Source organism: Filicampus tigris, chromosome 14 (assembly GCF_054856515.1).
Source record: "Filicampus tigris isolate MCC_2025a chromosome 14, RoL_Ftig_1.0, whole genome shotgun sequence".
Classification (NCBI taxonomy): domain Eukaryota; kingdom Metazoa; phylum Chordata; class Actinopteri; order Syngnathiformes; family Syngnathidae; genus Filicampus; species Filicampus tigris.
In genome coordinates this window covers 16,849,610-16,863,761 of record NC_141230.1, presented here as the reverse complement: position 1 = coordinate 16,863,761, position 14,152 = coordinate 16,849,610, and the positions used below count along the sequence as shown (strand labels likewise).

The 14,152-nt window shown below is 41.3% G+C and overlaps 1 protein-coding gene across 1 annotated transcript; it reads right to left on the bottom strand.

Moving 5' to 3' along the window:
- Positions 1-91: 91 nt before the first annotated feature.
- On the bottom strand, positions 92-8,589 carry chmp2ba (charged multivesicular body protein 2Ba). Its single transcript, XM_086051939.1, has 6 exons — positions 8,368-8,589; positions 5,497-5,588; positions 3,136-3,330; positions 2,317-2,419; positions 2,035-2,141; positions 92-1,280 (listed from the first exon to the last, which is right to left on the bottom strand). Exons 1-6 carry the CDS (start codon positions 8,399-8,401, stop codon positions 1,158-1,160), a joined length of 654 nt encoding a protein of 217 aa, XP_085908065.1. The 5' UTR covers positions 8,402-8,589; the 3' UTR covers positions 92-1,157.
- Positions 8,590-14,152: the final 5,563 nt, after the last annotated feature.

Here is a 14,152-nt window from a genome sequence, read left to right as displayed (position 1 = left end):
TTATAAAATTTTCCATGCACGAGTAACAATTGAAATTCCTAAACCCTACCTTTCCATCCTTTCAAAGGGAAATATGCACACCATCAAAAAGTTGTACCAGAAGAAATTTTATTACTATAAAATCCCATTTACACAGTCCAGTAATCAAGAAAACAAGTGCACATACTCACAAAATAAAAGAGAGCTTCCCGAGCAATGACAATGTCAAGGATGTTTTTGCTCGATGAATCTTCTCAAAAGATGTTTACAAATGTATGACTGGATGATTAAACTAGTTTGTTGTGCATGTGCGATACATGCAAAAAAAAAAAAAAAAAAATTGGCAAAGTATTGGGAAAACCAAAAACCAAAATCATCCTTAGACCAAAGACAAGGGTGTCCGAGTCACAGTGACCATCTCTTTACAGTGTTTGTGTGTGTGTGTTTGGGACAAGAGGCAGCTTGTCAAAAAAAACAAAAAAAAAACATCCATAACTGCACAGCAGCTGAAAGAGAAAAGGGTCGGCAGGACAGGCGCCATCCTGCAATCACCGAGGAACTCGCGTGATTTATACAATAAGATAAAGACTAAACAAGAACCCCCCCCGTACCCCTCAAGTCGTTAGTATGGAACGCTCTATGGCTAACAGTGATATTAATTAGTTGGTACCAGTCAGCAGTGTAAAAATCTACACAGTCGAATCTCCAATTACTTCCCCGTGAAGCTGGAATTTCAACTTGTGAGGCTTCGCTCGTTGATTATTTGCATTTTATGCTCCCAAAAAGGAATAAAACTAGTTAGAAGCAAAGAAGAATGTAATGAATGATTCTGTATAGCGGCAAGTTTCAGCAAAAGGTAGAAGATGATTTGCATATGCACTGTAGCCCTTCTGAAGAGAATGAGCTGCAACGTAAACAAGAGCGCAGGTTGGCCTCCAGCTTTTTTTTCGAGCCAAGCGTGGATCGTTCAGCCACCTCTCGGCGGCAGCCTCACTAATGTCGTAATAAATATTTGAGCAGAAATAACTACTCGGCAAGACAGTCATATGTCTGTCAACGCGTGTCATTGACCCTCAGTGTGTGTCCGTGTGAGTGTGTGCGTGTAACCATTTTAACCAGTGACAAAGTCAGCACGTCAGTCGCCATGTGAAGGAGAACGGAACATGCGTCCCAAGATGTTAGTCCACGCCGAGGGCGCGGAGCTGTCTCTCGATTTCATCGTCAGACATGGCGGTTTTCTTGGACGAGGCGGCGGCAGCGGCGCCGGGGAGGTTCTTTCCTGCAGCTGGAGCCCGGACCATCTGCGCACGCAAACCCAGACAGAAAATATGAAAACATGCTTACTGGCAGCTTTTCTTGTCCGGCGGGTGCAATATATGACAACATCCAGATCATGATTTCTTATCTAATTGCCAATTCGGAGGCAGCTTCGGAGATTCATGTTCCTGCTCGACAGCTGTGCTCATTGCACAGTGACAGTCAGGGAGCTGCAATAAGTTACATTAACCCCCAGGGGGAGCCCCACGCATAGCAGATGAGCGGCCAGGTAGTGAGAAACTGAGGGCTCAGCGCCACCGTGCGGTAGCTGTTGTGCACGCCATTGGAAGCCATCAACAGAGCTCAAAGCTCACTCATACTTTACCGTTCCAATTTGGAATCTTTCAAAAAAATTCCCCAGCCTAAAAGGGAACAAATTAAAGTTGATCCGAACCACCACCTAGCTGTACCTCAAATTACGTTGTCCCGTCATTTAACTGTATTAATATTTGTTGAAGAGAACTATGATTAACTACACGGACAAAAATGGTTGAATTTACTCAAGTCAAGTTTCGGCATGTCTTTGCACAAAACACAATAATTTGTATCCAGATACCTCTTTAAAGTAGATGTATAGTCTCCTCAAAAAAAAAAAAATCTGGATTGAGATTATTTTATTTCATGCAACCACTTGATGAAATAAAATTGAGTAAATGATGCACAACCTTTTTTTCAGTGTATGTAGTGTTCTATGTTGGACAGCCAAAACGATGCTCTCTCTCATTTGGACTTCCTTACCTTTCCTGAGATCTCGATACCAATTTCATCCAGAACTTGGTTGACAATGTCCTGAGATTCCTCTTCATCTCCAGATTCATCCAAGAAGTCATCCAAGGTATCGTTGACTAAAACAGGAAAGAGGGGAGAAACAAGAGACAACAATTTTTACTCCGTTTATTCTTTAGAGAGTGAAACACATTTTTTTTTTTTTTTTTGCTGAAGCTGGCAGCGTGGTGGGCTTCCCGTGTGGTATATGTTTGCCCCACGCTTGCGTGTGTGTTAGCGCATGTTTGTCCTTACTCATCTCCTCCGTCATGCCCATCTTCATGTTTTCCTTCTGGAAATCTTGCATGGTCTTCATAGTCTTCTGAGGATCCATCTTTTTGTTCACCGCTTGCATTGTCTGCCGATATGATTGGGAACAAACTTTTAGTTGAAGGCCGTCAGTTTTCGATCATGATGAAAAGAGTGCAAAGGAACAAGACACCGGCAGCCGCACGGACAAGCTCAGCAAAATGCTCCTATAAGACGACAAAAAATGTCTGCTGCGATTCTTCTGCCACGCCATTATGAGCATACGTTGGAACTCGATTGCAAAGGTTTCCCCAAATCGAAGTCACATTAGGTTGGTTGAAATGGGTTGGTAATGTTTGCATTAAATCCTCAAATGAGGGTATCAGCATTAAACAGGAATATGTGAACCATCAGGAAAAAAAAACAACGGAATGACGCAAACACTCAACAATTTAATGCAGAAACTCATGATTACGCCTTATTAATTCAGGGCTTAATTCTAGCCGACCTGTGTGATTACAGAGGTTTGACTCTCAATCGAGTGTGTGGCTTTGGGGCTTTTTGTTCCCCTCGCACTTCATTAGCAAAGCTGAGATTCTGCTTTATACTCACTCACACTTTAATCACGCACTAAAATATGGATAACGGCACTGAAACTAGTTCACAAACTTAGCAACTGTGACATACTTTTAACTTTTATTTCTTGACTTTGATCATTAAGGGAATAAAAGGCCTTTTGATTGACGCTCCGGAAATCTCTCTCCAAATCCACAAAAGTTTCAAAGCGCTGATTTGATTTTGGAGGCGTCATGTTCAGGGGAATACCTTTGCTGTGGAAGACATGGCTCCGGCCATCTTCATTTGGGAGTTCATGAGCTTGGTCTGAGTATTCATGGAGGTAACTTTGGAGCTGACGGCGTACGTGCGGTTCTTCTGCTTCCTCAGCTGGACCAACTGCTTGGCCAATATCTTACATGCCTCCCGGTTGCCAGTCTTTGCCATTTTCTTGATCTCTGCTTCCTGGAGATGAAAAATCAAGATTACGGGACGCCTTCCTGGAGAATTCAAACGGAAACATGTTGCCCGCCCTCATCTGCGGTTACAATCATCCATCTCTAGTCCAAGCGAATTGACCCAATAACCACCGAAAGTCTTTTACATTAAAAATGCGTCACGCACAAACAAGACCATGTATTGATAAACCAACAAACATACCCGCAGAGCTCCCAAGAGAATCCCCGCGTGTACAAATATAGACATTAAAACCACAGCCGATATTGTTGAGGCCACATTCGGTGGCACGCAAATGCACGCTTTTAGCTTTGGTAAACATCAGACGCTACTCCAATGCCCACAGGCATCCTGGTTGTGGGCGCGAGCGTTGCGCGTACGCTTCCCAAGAGACAAAAGTGAAGCTGCGGGTTATAGGAAGCTAGCCAGGCCCCGGCGCAGCCTTGTTCAGTTCGTGCGTGTGCGCTGCAAGCATCTTGATCGGAAATAATTCATTATTCATGGCTGAAACTCGGCTCACAGACACCAGGGTACGGCATGCATTAGTGTCAGACCTGCTGTGCGAACCTACAACAAGTACAATAAAATTTGGAGAGAGGAGTACATCAGAAACAGAGGCAGAGCCAACAACTGTGAGCCTTGCAGGCAGAAAAGAAAGATGCCTGAACAACAGCTGGGGAATGTGTCGCTCAAGTGGCCATTGGACTAAAGCTAACGCATGGCAACTGTGGGTAAAAGTAAGATGTATGATCACAAAGCGATTGATTTTCCTAAATGAGACCGAGCATGGGAAACGTGGTCGATATCAAGAACCGATACCACCGGTACTAACGATGGATCCGATTTCAATGAACAAAGGGCAGATAATTCTGGACAAAAGACTTTCTGGTGCACTTGACGATTCACTGATGTGTCAAACAGCTGCAGTGTAGCACCACCTACTGGGAAAGGAAGATTTACTCAGAGACATATTTAGCTATTTATTTATTTCTTTTTTTAGTATCGGTGGCTGGTGTCGGCATCCTTCACGAGGACCCAATACCTCGAAATAAGGACGTATCAGCTCAATACCGATACCTGGTGTCGGTATTCGCCCAGTCCTATTTTTCGAAGGTTTGAAAACAAACGAGTAGAGAGGTTTGAAGGAGCAAAATAAAGTTTTAAAAAGTGACAACGTTAAAATGGAATTAGTAGTTGTGCTCTTTGTTTAAGAGCATTCAACAATATGCACAGGCTCAATATAAATATATTTAGTTAATTTATTTCATTTCAAAAAGTGAAATTCAAATCATATAGATAGAAATAGGAAGTGACTTTTCAGATGACCATTTCCTACCTAATTTCGACATTAAAAATCATTTTGATGTGATGTTCGAATTCCTTCAGATGGTGAAGTTGAGATGTTCTAAGATGAACGCTAAACATCATAAAAAAAATATATGAAAAGCATATAGAAGTATTTCAAATATAGGATGCGCTTTTTGAATTTAACTCCTGAAAGTTTTCCACAATATTCTAATTTAGTGCGCTGCACCTGTATGTAGCCCTACGGAAAAAACTAAATGAAAAATGCGAGTCTTGTACTTCCATTCGGGGGGGGGAAATTGGTTTTGCAATTTGTGCATTTTTTTTTTTTTGCTGGAGAAAGTGCAAGAGTGTGCAAGCACTCAGGGCTAAATTGCAAATGTAGGTCATTCCCACCTCTTAGCGCTAAGTTGCTTCTATTCAGAACATGCAACTGAGGTTCAAAAACTCGACTAATTAGTGCAAATGTGAAATTAAAACCTTGTCCCCCGGGGAGGTAATTATGTCCCGTCTGATATTTACTTAATACAATAGAGGCGAGAGGACACGTCTTGTTTCTTTCATCTGACAGCAAGAGGAAACGTGTGCTTCTGTGCAAGCGGCCTTATCGTGGAGGCGTATTGAATGTGTATGTGGACATGAGATAAAGAGGAATGGTTGCACGCTTTTGCCTGCAGCAAAGCCACCGCAGCGGATCCATCATGTCTATTAATTGAGAGCCATTAGTCCAACAGACATGATCCCTGCAGTGGCAAGTGGAAACAGCTTTGGTCTGTCTCCGTGCTGTATGTTTCGAAAGCAAGGGGAGGAGTTCAAGGAATATGGAGAAATAGGCACAAAATGTATCTCCCGTTTTTGTTTGGGTCTCACCAATTGCTTCTCTTGCTTCTCCAGAGCCGTTCGGTCTCTTGTGATCTGTCTCTGGGTGCCGCGTAACTCCCGCGACTGTTCCTTGATGATGTCTTGGAACAGGCAGAAAGAAAAAAAACAACTTTACAAACAGAAATGCCTGGTTAGAGATAAACACAACTTGAAGGGCTTCCAAATTCACTCATCTGTTTTCTATATGAATGCAATTGATGAATAATAAGCATGAACTTGCATTAATTTTGATTTAAAAAAAAAAAAAAAAAAAAAAATTATGAAAAGACAAACTTTTGGCCTTCTAGTGTTGGTACAAAAACACATAATGTGAGCGACTATTGTCGGAATGTAATGTTACTGTGGCATGGAGCAGCTGAGAGACGCCAAAAACAACTAGGTACTCTTGAGATGCTCATTTCAGCAGTAACTAGAATGACATTTTGTAATATAATACTAACCATATACCCCCTCATCGTTACAGCTAACAAAATGCCGAACTGAACAGCTTGTTTTAGCAAATTTCATGACACACGGTCGCTAAAAAAAGCCTAGGCACACCTGTTCAATGACATGTTTTTGCTACATTAAAAATGAGACCAAGAAAAATTCTGTAAAAAATAAAAACCTTTCCCACCATTAATGTGACCTATAGCCTGTACAACTCAGTTGAATATTTTTAAATAAGTTAAAGTTCAAACAACGGGAGTCAGCGCACATAAGCCACCATTTAGAAGCCTCTGAATAAACCAAAATACACTTCAGATGTTCTTGTAGGCTTTTGCTGGCATTTTTGTTTTGCTTTCTAGCAATATCCTGGGAGATTTTGTAGCAGTCCATAAATTTGACGTAACTGGTTAATCCTGAACACAGCCGTATTTCAATCGTTTATTTTTACTTCCCTTCTCAAAGATTTTTTTTCTTTCCCAGTTGGAATAGGTTACGGTGACAATAGTGGAACAACTTTTGAAATGATCTACCGATCCATCTATCGGGCATTACTAAAAACCTCAAATACGACACCGTTGTTTTAATAGTGAGCAGTGCGTCCGGCAGCACATTCCCACAACGTAGCAGCACTGCACAGACAGCTACTGAGTCAGCTTTCTACCTCCCACACTATCGCTAAGTGGCATCATGTGAGATAATGCGTGACCGTCAATCCACACAAGATTTGTGCGGCGGAGTAAGCCAGCCACCGATGTGACCTAACACACACTTATAACCTCAGTAAAAATACAAATAACGTTCAGATCTGAACTTCAGAATAAAACAATTCATTCCTTGACAAAAAATGATATGAATGAAAGCCCCCCGGCCCCCAAAATACCATTCAATTAAAAAAATGCAGTCCACAAATAAAAAGTAAATGTATTAATATCCCTAACAATTACAAATTGTGTATTTCAATATTAATATACACTAATTTTCTGGACGAGTTGACAAAAGTACAAAAAGTTCGTTTTGTTACTGTCTTTTTGACCCTTAAATCATTGGGGAAAAAAGACTAAATGTAGGATGATCAACAGAGCAGAGACTTCAACAAGCTCCTACAGTAAGTGTACAGTCCAATTCACTCATTGTTGGAATCCATGTGAAGAAAAAAGGTGGGGGGGGTGACACCTTGGAACGGGAGGGAGATATCCAGAAGTGACAACAAATCCGTTCTATGGAGCAGAAAATTCCCATGAACTCGGTGGATCCACGTCACGTCGCGTTGGACCACTTGCGAGAGCGAAACGTGAACACGTACAAGGTGACGCAGCAACTACGTCTTCAAGTGGGAGGGATATCGTCCCTATAATACAAGTGATCAACCCCCCCCAATCCCCATTTTCCAATCACCTAATAATCTCAAACCGTTTTCAAAAACCAAGGCTAAAATTCATGCGATGAGACAAGTGCAAGTAAGGACATTTGGTGAATTTTGCCCAAGAGGAAGCTCAGAAGATCTGATCTTGGCTTGGTAACACCCAAGTGATGGTAAGAACCAAATGTGGACCATCGGTACGAGTGAAACTAGGATGACTATGTTGGGAGGAGTAGGTAGGTTATGAAAAGACACTTGCTTTGACATGCACTAATTGTGTATTTTTTTTTTTTTTTTTACAAAAAGGTTTGTGGGGAGTTAACATTTATGTGCCATTTGTTGCCAACCTCCTCTTGCACTCTATATAATCACAATTAACTATGGATTGAATTATTAATTCTGTTTGATAAGGGCTGGCTTTTGACCTTGTCATGCTTGATTATCAGCCTGAGGAAAATACTGTTGAGATTGAGTGACCACTCAGAATTTTGACAACGCTATATATAAAATCAACTAGATTATTTTCCTCACAGGCTAAAATTAACGCAGGTTCATTAAAATAGCCGACGTCCAACAGACAGGCATAGACAGACAGACAGATAGACAGACAGATAGACAGACAGATAGACAGACAGATAGATAGATAGACAGATTGTAAATTACTGTTTAATGTATTTTCAGGTAAAATATGTCATGTGAAAATTGTAATGTCAACCAAACGGTGCTCAGTTTGAAAAGGAAACCTACTATCGTGATAGGAACGATTTATCCGTCATTTATGTTCAAAGGTACATTTAGTCATTTTTAACGTGTTTTAATACACCCTACCGGCAACTAAATAACATTCGTAGCCATTTTCTCAGCAGCCGAACATTATATTTGAAATGTAACTGTAATGGAAACTATTGACACAATGTTGAGCGTAACAAGGCGTCCAGTGACTCATGGGAAAATCTAAAACAAGTCAAACGGGTTCAAGTGGAAGGCGAACTTTGAGGTATGGACCGCAACAGTGATACCGTATGCGGCTAAAAACACAACTTAGCTTAGCGTATCACACAAAAACTTACCGTCGACAGTCTTCTTCTTGAAAAGGGAAGCCATCGTTTTCTTTTGAAAGAGACTCTTGTATAAAATACGAAGGTTGTGCAGATACACTAAAACAACTTAGGGCGTAACGAGGCGCCGTGTTTGATGGAGCGATCGGCCGGCCGGTATGTCAGTTTAGCAGCGTCGGTGTCTTCCTGGTTGACTTTCTGTTGTCAGTTTGTTCCTCCCTCAGCTGACTGGCTCGACCGCTCTGTGTGACGTCATTGAAACGCTCCCAATGCTGCCTTCATGTATACTCGTGAAACATTAAAACATTCTACTAATGGTACGGGAAATTATTAAAAATAGACCATGAACCGGTTGTTTTCTTCCAGAAACGAACAATTCGTCTAAATTTGAGCACATGTACAGGACAATAACTGCAGAAAAGAGATGTTGTTACCAGCAAGTCAGCGTTAAAATTAAACTATTGTTGTTTCCTTCGTTAGATTAGGTCATGAAGGCAGCACCAATATTACAGAGGGGATTAATGTATTGACTGGGATGACTGTATGTGCTTTATCCCCGTTTTTTCAACAATATTTAATGTACACACAAATGACTAAAAACTGAAAAAATTACCAAACTCAAATACATGACATGTATCATATACCGTATCTGCCTTTACAAAGATAATAATGCTCAGTTTTGATTGACAGTGTCACAAATGTAATTTACCAATGATTTTATTATTACAGTTGTTATAGACTAGACGTTTTCAGACGGGTGCTTCACTCTACTTGCAGATTGATACCCATCAGTCAGCGAAAACTAATTACAAATGACTTAAGCTCTTTTTCTTCTTTTTTGTTGCTTTTCGTCCGTCTTGGACATTGTCTTCAACTATGTGTCCTTGAAGCTCTTTCCATAGTCTCAAAGAAAACCTTTTTTTTCCCCTCTGGGACCTCTTAGCCCATAAAGCTTTTTGACATGGAGGTGAATGGAGATTACCTAAAAGTATAATTGGCCTCGCGTGCTCCTTTAAAAAAACAAAATATTACATTCCATTGTGCGGCACGGTGGTCGACTGGCTAGCATGTCCGCCTCACAGTTCAGAGGTCGTGGGTTCGATCCCGGCTCCGGCCTCCCTGTGTGGAGTTTGCATGTTCTCCCCGTGCCTGCGTGGATTTCCTCCGGGTACTCCGGTTTCCTCCCACATTCCAAAAACATGCATGGTAAGTTGATTGGACTGTCTAAATTGCCCCTAGGTGTGATTGTGAGTGCGGATGTTTGTCTCTGTGTGCCCTGCGATTGGCTGGCAACCAATTCAGGGTGTCCCCGGCCTACTGCCCAAAGACAGCTGGGACAGGCTCCAGCACGCCCGCGACCCTTGTGAGGATAAGCGGTATGGATAATGAATGAATGAATGAATGAATGAATGCATTCCATTGTACCTAAAGGATTGTTTTTGACTGTTGTTTATTTTTCTTTACTTCCTTCAGGAACAATGCATGCATGATGCATGAGTCACGACAAAAGTGGAACTGGTTGTAAGACAACACAGTTTCTGTCAGTGAACTTGAACAAACTGCAACAAAACAACAACACAATAACCCCATGAACAAACAAACAGCAACAGAAATGCTCCACAACTCCTCATAGTACGTTCTCTCAATTTCACTCCATAACTCATGATCCCAAGGGATGGGGGCTTCCCTTTCCCTCAATTGTGTATTCATATTGTCTTATTTCATATCGATGCTGAGGGCAACTTTATGTGGCGAGTTGGGACTCATGAACCATAACAAACCCAATTTAGTGCATGTGTGTGCTGGTGTGGTGGCTGGCAGAGATGGTGGGAGGTGCCCAGTTATGGCTGGAGGAGAGGAGAGAAGGAGAGAGGGGTGACTTTGCGAAGGAGGAGGAGGGGAGGATGGGTCGCCCAAAGCTCTTGTACTTTGTATCTCCGAGGAGGTGTGTGCAACGGCATGTCTTCCTGAGGCGTTGTTCTTGTTAAGGTTATTAGGGAAGATGTTTGCCACTAATCACTGGAGGACTACGGGGACCCCCCCACTAAATGGGCTCATCATCATCGGGCCTCAGTGGTGATAAATCTGGCCCCGAGCATTTAGGACTCCTTCAGGTATACAAACCCCGCACTTGTCTGCAACGTGGCTAGTGAAAAGTAGCTCAGTCTGTATTTATTTAAAAATGACTCAAAACATATTTTTTGGTCGAAGCAAAAACTTTTTGTATTTTTGGCAAAGAGGTAATGATAACCATAAAACCATGAATAGAACTTCCTGCCAACATGGGATAGCATCTGGCAGCTTAGTATTTTCATGAGCAAATACAATTACTGTACTGTTATCAAATATGAATTATGTAAACAAATCGAATTTACCAAGCAGATACTTAACGTACATAGAATGTACCAGAAAGGATAATGGCTAATGGCATGAAATGGAGGCATGACAATGAACCGAGATGTATTTCACAAGCAACAATGTGTATCAGTTCTTTTCACAACACAGAACAACAAAACAAATGCAAAGCTAAGATCACTCATCACTCAGCAAAAATCTTCTTTGGAATCATCAACTGATGAGTAGTTTTTCTTAATCTTTATTCATTATACAGTGGTTAATTTCTCTCTTATTTTTGTTTAAATTTTACTTTAAGCATTGCCTGTATAGTGAATAAAGATTCCATGGCATAACAGTTTGAGCTTTGGTCAAATAAGCAAAGACTTTGCATTATATGTAAAAATGAAATATACTAAGTTGTTTGAAAATTAGATCAACTTGGAAGTCAACCAGTATTAGGGAACAAACAATTGTATTTTTTTTGTGTGCATTGTATTTTAATGCCCTTGAAAATGAAAATTGGTCACCATCAGGCACTATGAAGAAGCACTTTCACTGAAAAACAAAGAGGCAGTTTAATCTGTTTTATTATCCTTTATCGGTGAAATAGCTTTATTCCCAATTTGCCTCTATTAACTCTTATCTGGCATCACTTTCTTCCTCCACATCTCCTCCTATGTCTAACATTTAGCCTAGGGCAATGTGCGATGTTAAAAAGCACCACACACAGAGTGTAGGGGGGCACACACGCAACGCACACAGTGGAGAGACTTTCATGTGTGAAATGAGAACTCTGAACAATCCACGGGAGTCGCGGCCATAAAGCACACCAAGCTATTCAGCTTTAAGGTATTATTGAACAAATCGCTCGAATACCCCCCCCCCCACACTTGATTTCTGCGAAGTTGCTGTAGGCTGATAACAACTGTGTTTTCCCTTCCTCTATAGAGATAAACCTACTCATGGACAACCAGTGGGTGCTGCTTTGTGGAGAACCCCCCCCACACCCACTCAAATAAAGAACCTCTGAAATTCTTTGTCGTGGTTTGACATTGTTTTTCTCATTTCATGTTTTTTCTGTGCAATTTATACAGGACAACAATGGAAAAGAGAGAAAAAAATCTGAATTGAGCTTGTTGTATAAAAGTCTATTGTCATGTTAAATGTGCCACCCACAGCAAAGTTTCATAAATCTCGGTTGTGTAACGTTTGCACTAAAATAAAAATGGCATTTACAATTATGTTGCAGTGATGCTTAGTTTTTATACTTAATTTAACAATAAGTTTATTAGAGTGGTTGCTGTTTCTAATATGTTGCCGCTATGTTGCTAAAAAATAAGTGATAACCTCAAACAACCAATCATAACAAAATCTGCAAAATACAACAATGATTTGATCTCAGTGCAATGCAGTTGTACCAATGCTACCAGTGAACGTATTTGTCTCATCCGACGAAAACAACAAAGCATCCTTTTATTTCCATTATTATCAAGCAATAGAATTTCAACTACACGCTCTGCGACGCCTCAGGATGCATGTGGCATAAATCCCAAATTATAATAAGATATCATATACGTCGGCTTTTTGTAGCCTTCCTGTGTTCCTGTCATGTAACAAGTCTGAAATATGTCTGTATGCAAACACAGAGCAACATGGGGCTGTGATGGGAGGCCGGGGATTTCGAAAAGCAATGCTGCTGTCTGATGGATGGATTCAACAATGGTACTCAAACAAAGATAGAATGAGGCAGGAATCATATCAATGTATGTGTGTTGGGGGCGGGACAGGAGGAGGGCTAATTGAAGAACACGGATTGAAACAAGAACTGCAACTTCGACTCCATCTTGGGGCTTTGGACATCTGGAAGACAGCAGGCGGGCCAAGAGGAGTGATGCAGAAATCGGCGAAGGCAACAGGATGCTCCAATAAATCGACTGAGCGACTCCTCTCACGCCAACCCGTGGGACGACTCTTGCCACGCTCACTGGTGCGAAACGGCATCCGGGAATTGTGGGTAATAAGAGATTATTCCCCCCTGCGGTGCTTGCTCATCATCACTTACAACCCCGGCGTCGCAGACCCCGCCTCCCAAGCTCGTGCCCACAAATACTGAGCAGGTGCACTTGGATCGCACATCTCGTCGACACGCAGATGGTTTTGTGAGTGAGGTCACACCGCCGTGTGTTATTGCGCAAATTTGCTGCTGGCGCCAATTTTGGATGTCACACATGCTCCGATGATGTTGCCTTTTTTCCACAGGTCCATTTTGCCCAAGGAGGCCAATCTGTGTGCGGATAGAGCCGACATGCATTAAAGCATCTCTCCTAAGGCTATAGGCGTGCGCAGCCGACTTCATCCAGAAGCCAGGCTGTGACCACAAGATGTAGGCTGGTGGTCCCAGCAGGAGTCCGGCTCAGACACACCATCGGCATAGGGGAATTAAAGTCATTATGACTGGAAGGGCAACAGAGGACAAGTTATTCACTCTGTAAATGAAGGTGAAGGTTTCGAAACTGGTTTGAGGGTGTTAATACATTAAATTGTCGAAAATCATACATTTGTGTCCTGTATGATACACTACCAAAATAAGTGGAGGTGGCCTTAAAACCACAATGAGCAAATATATTTAGGTTGACGTGGGATCAGGTTTGCAAATGGTGTAATTTGTTCAAGGTTTGTGGGATGTTGTAAATGTTGAGTGGAGTCAATATAACTTTAAGTTGCCTTTGTGACTTCCAGATTTCACCCCCCTAAAAAAGTTGACATTTTTGCTGTTTTTTGTTGTTGTTGTTGTTGACTTTGCTTTGATTAGTTTTCAGGTTTTATTTTCATCTTTTGTCATGTTGTCCCTTTGGATTTTGTTTCCACCTGTTCTCATCTGTCTGATTCCTCCAGCCACTCGTGCCTCTTCCAGGTGTGCCTCGTTGTTTCATCAAGTTGGTTGTATTTAGTTCCCTTATTTCGTTCAGCCTTTGTTGGTTGATTGTTGCCTTCATGTGTTGTTGTTAGTCATGTTAACCATGTCATGTTGCGTTTCCTCTATTTGGGGGATTTAGTATTTTAAAATCATATGTCTTTTTTTTTTTTTAATAACTACCTTTATTTTATACTCCTGTTTCGCTGGATTTGGGTCCCCCCTTTGCCTCTACATCACAAAATGTTGACAGAGATTATATAAAGTTGTATTGTATTGTACTGTCATTTGCAATAAGACCTCGGAGTTGCATTCTTTCTCTTGCATTTACATGAAGACTGAGTGAGTCTGATGATGATACAGAAGGAACTTTATCGCAATATTGACCCAGTTGACAATTGTGCTCGGACATGTAAAAGCATTAGGCTTGAAGAATTACACCAGCAATTTCAATTGCTATTGCGTCTTTAATACAATATTTTCATACGGATAAATAAAGCAGATGACATTAATGCATCATATTCCACAATTAGTATTCAAACCCCA

Excerpts from the sequence above, each read along its gene's own strand:
- chmp2ba (XM_086051939.1), bottom strand. The coding sequence starts at position 8,401 with ATGGCTTCCCTTTTCAAGAAGAAGACTGTCGACG. Across the intron at positions 3,331-5,496 it reads AGAAGCAAGAGAAGCAATTG|GAAGCAGAGATCAAGAAAAT; the intron begins GTGAGACCCAAA and ends TTTCATCTCCAG. Across the intron at positions 2,420-3,135 it reads CCATGTCTTCCACAGCAAAG|ACAATGCAAGCGGTGAACAA; the intron begins GTATTCCCCTGA and ends TCATATCGGCAG.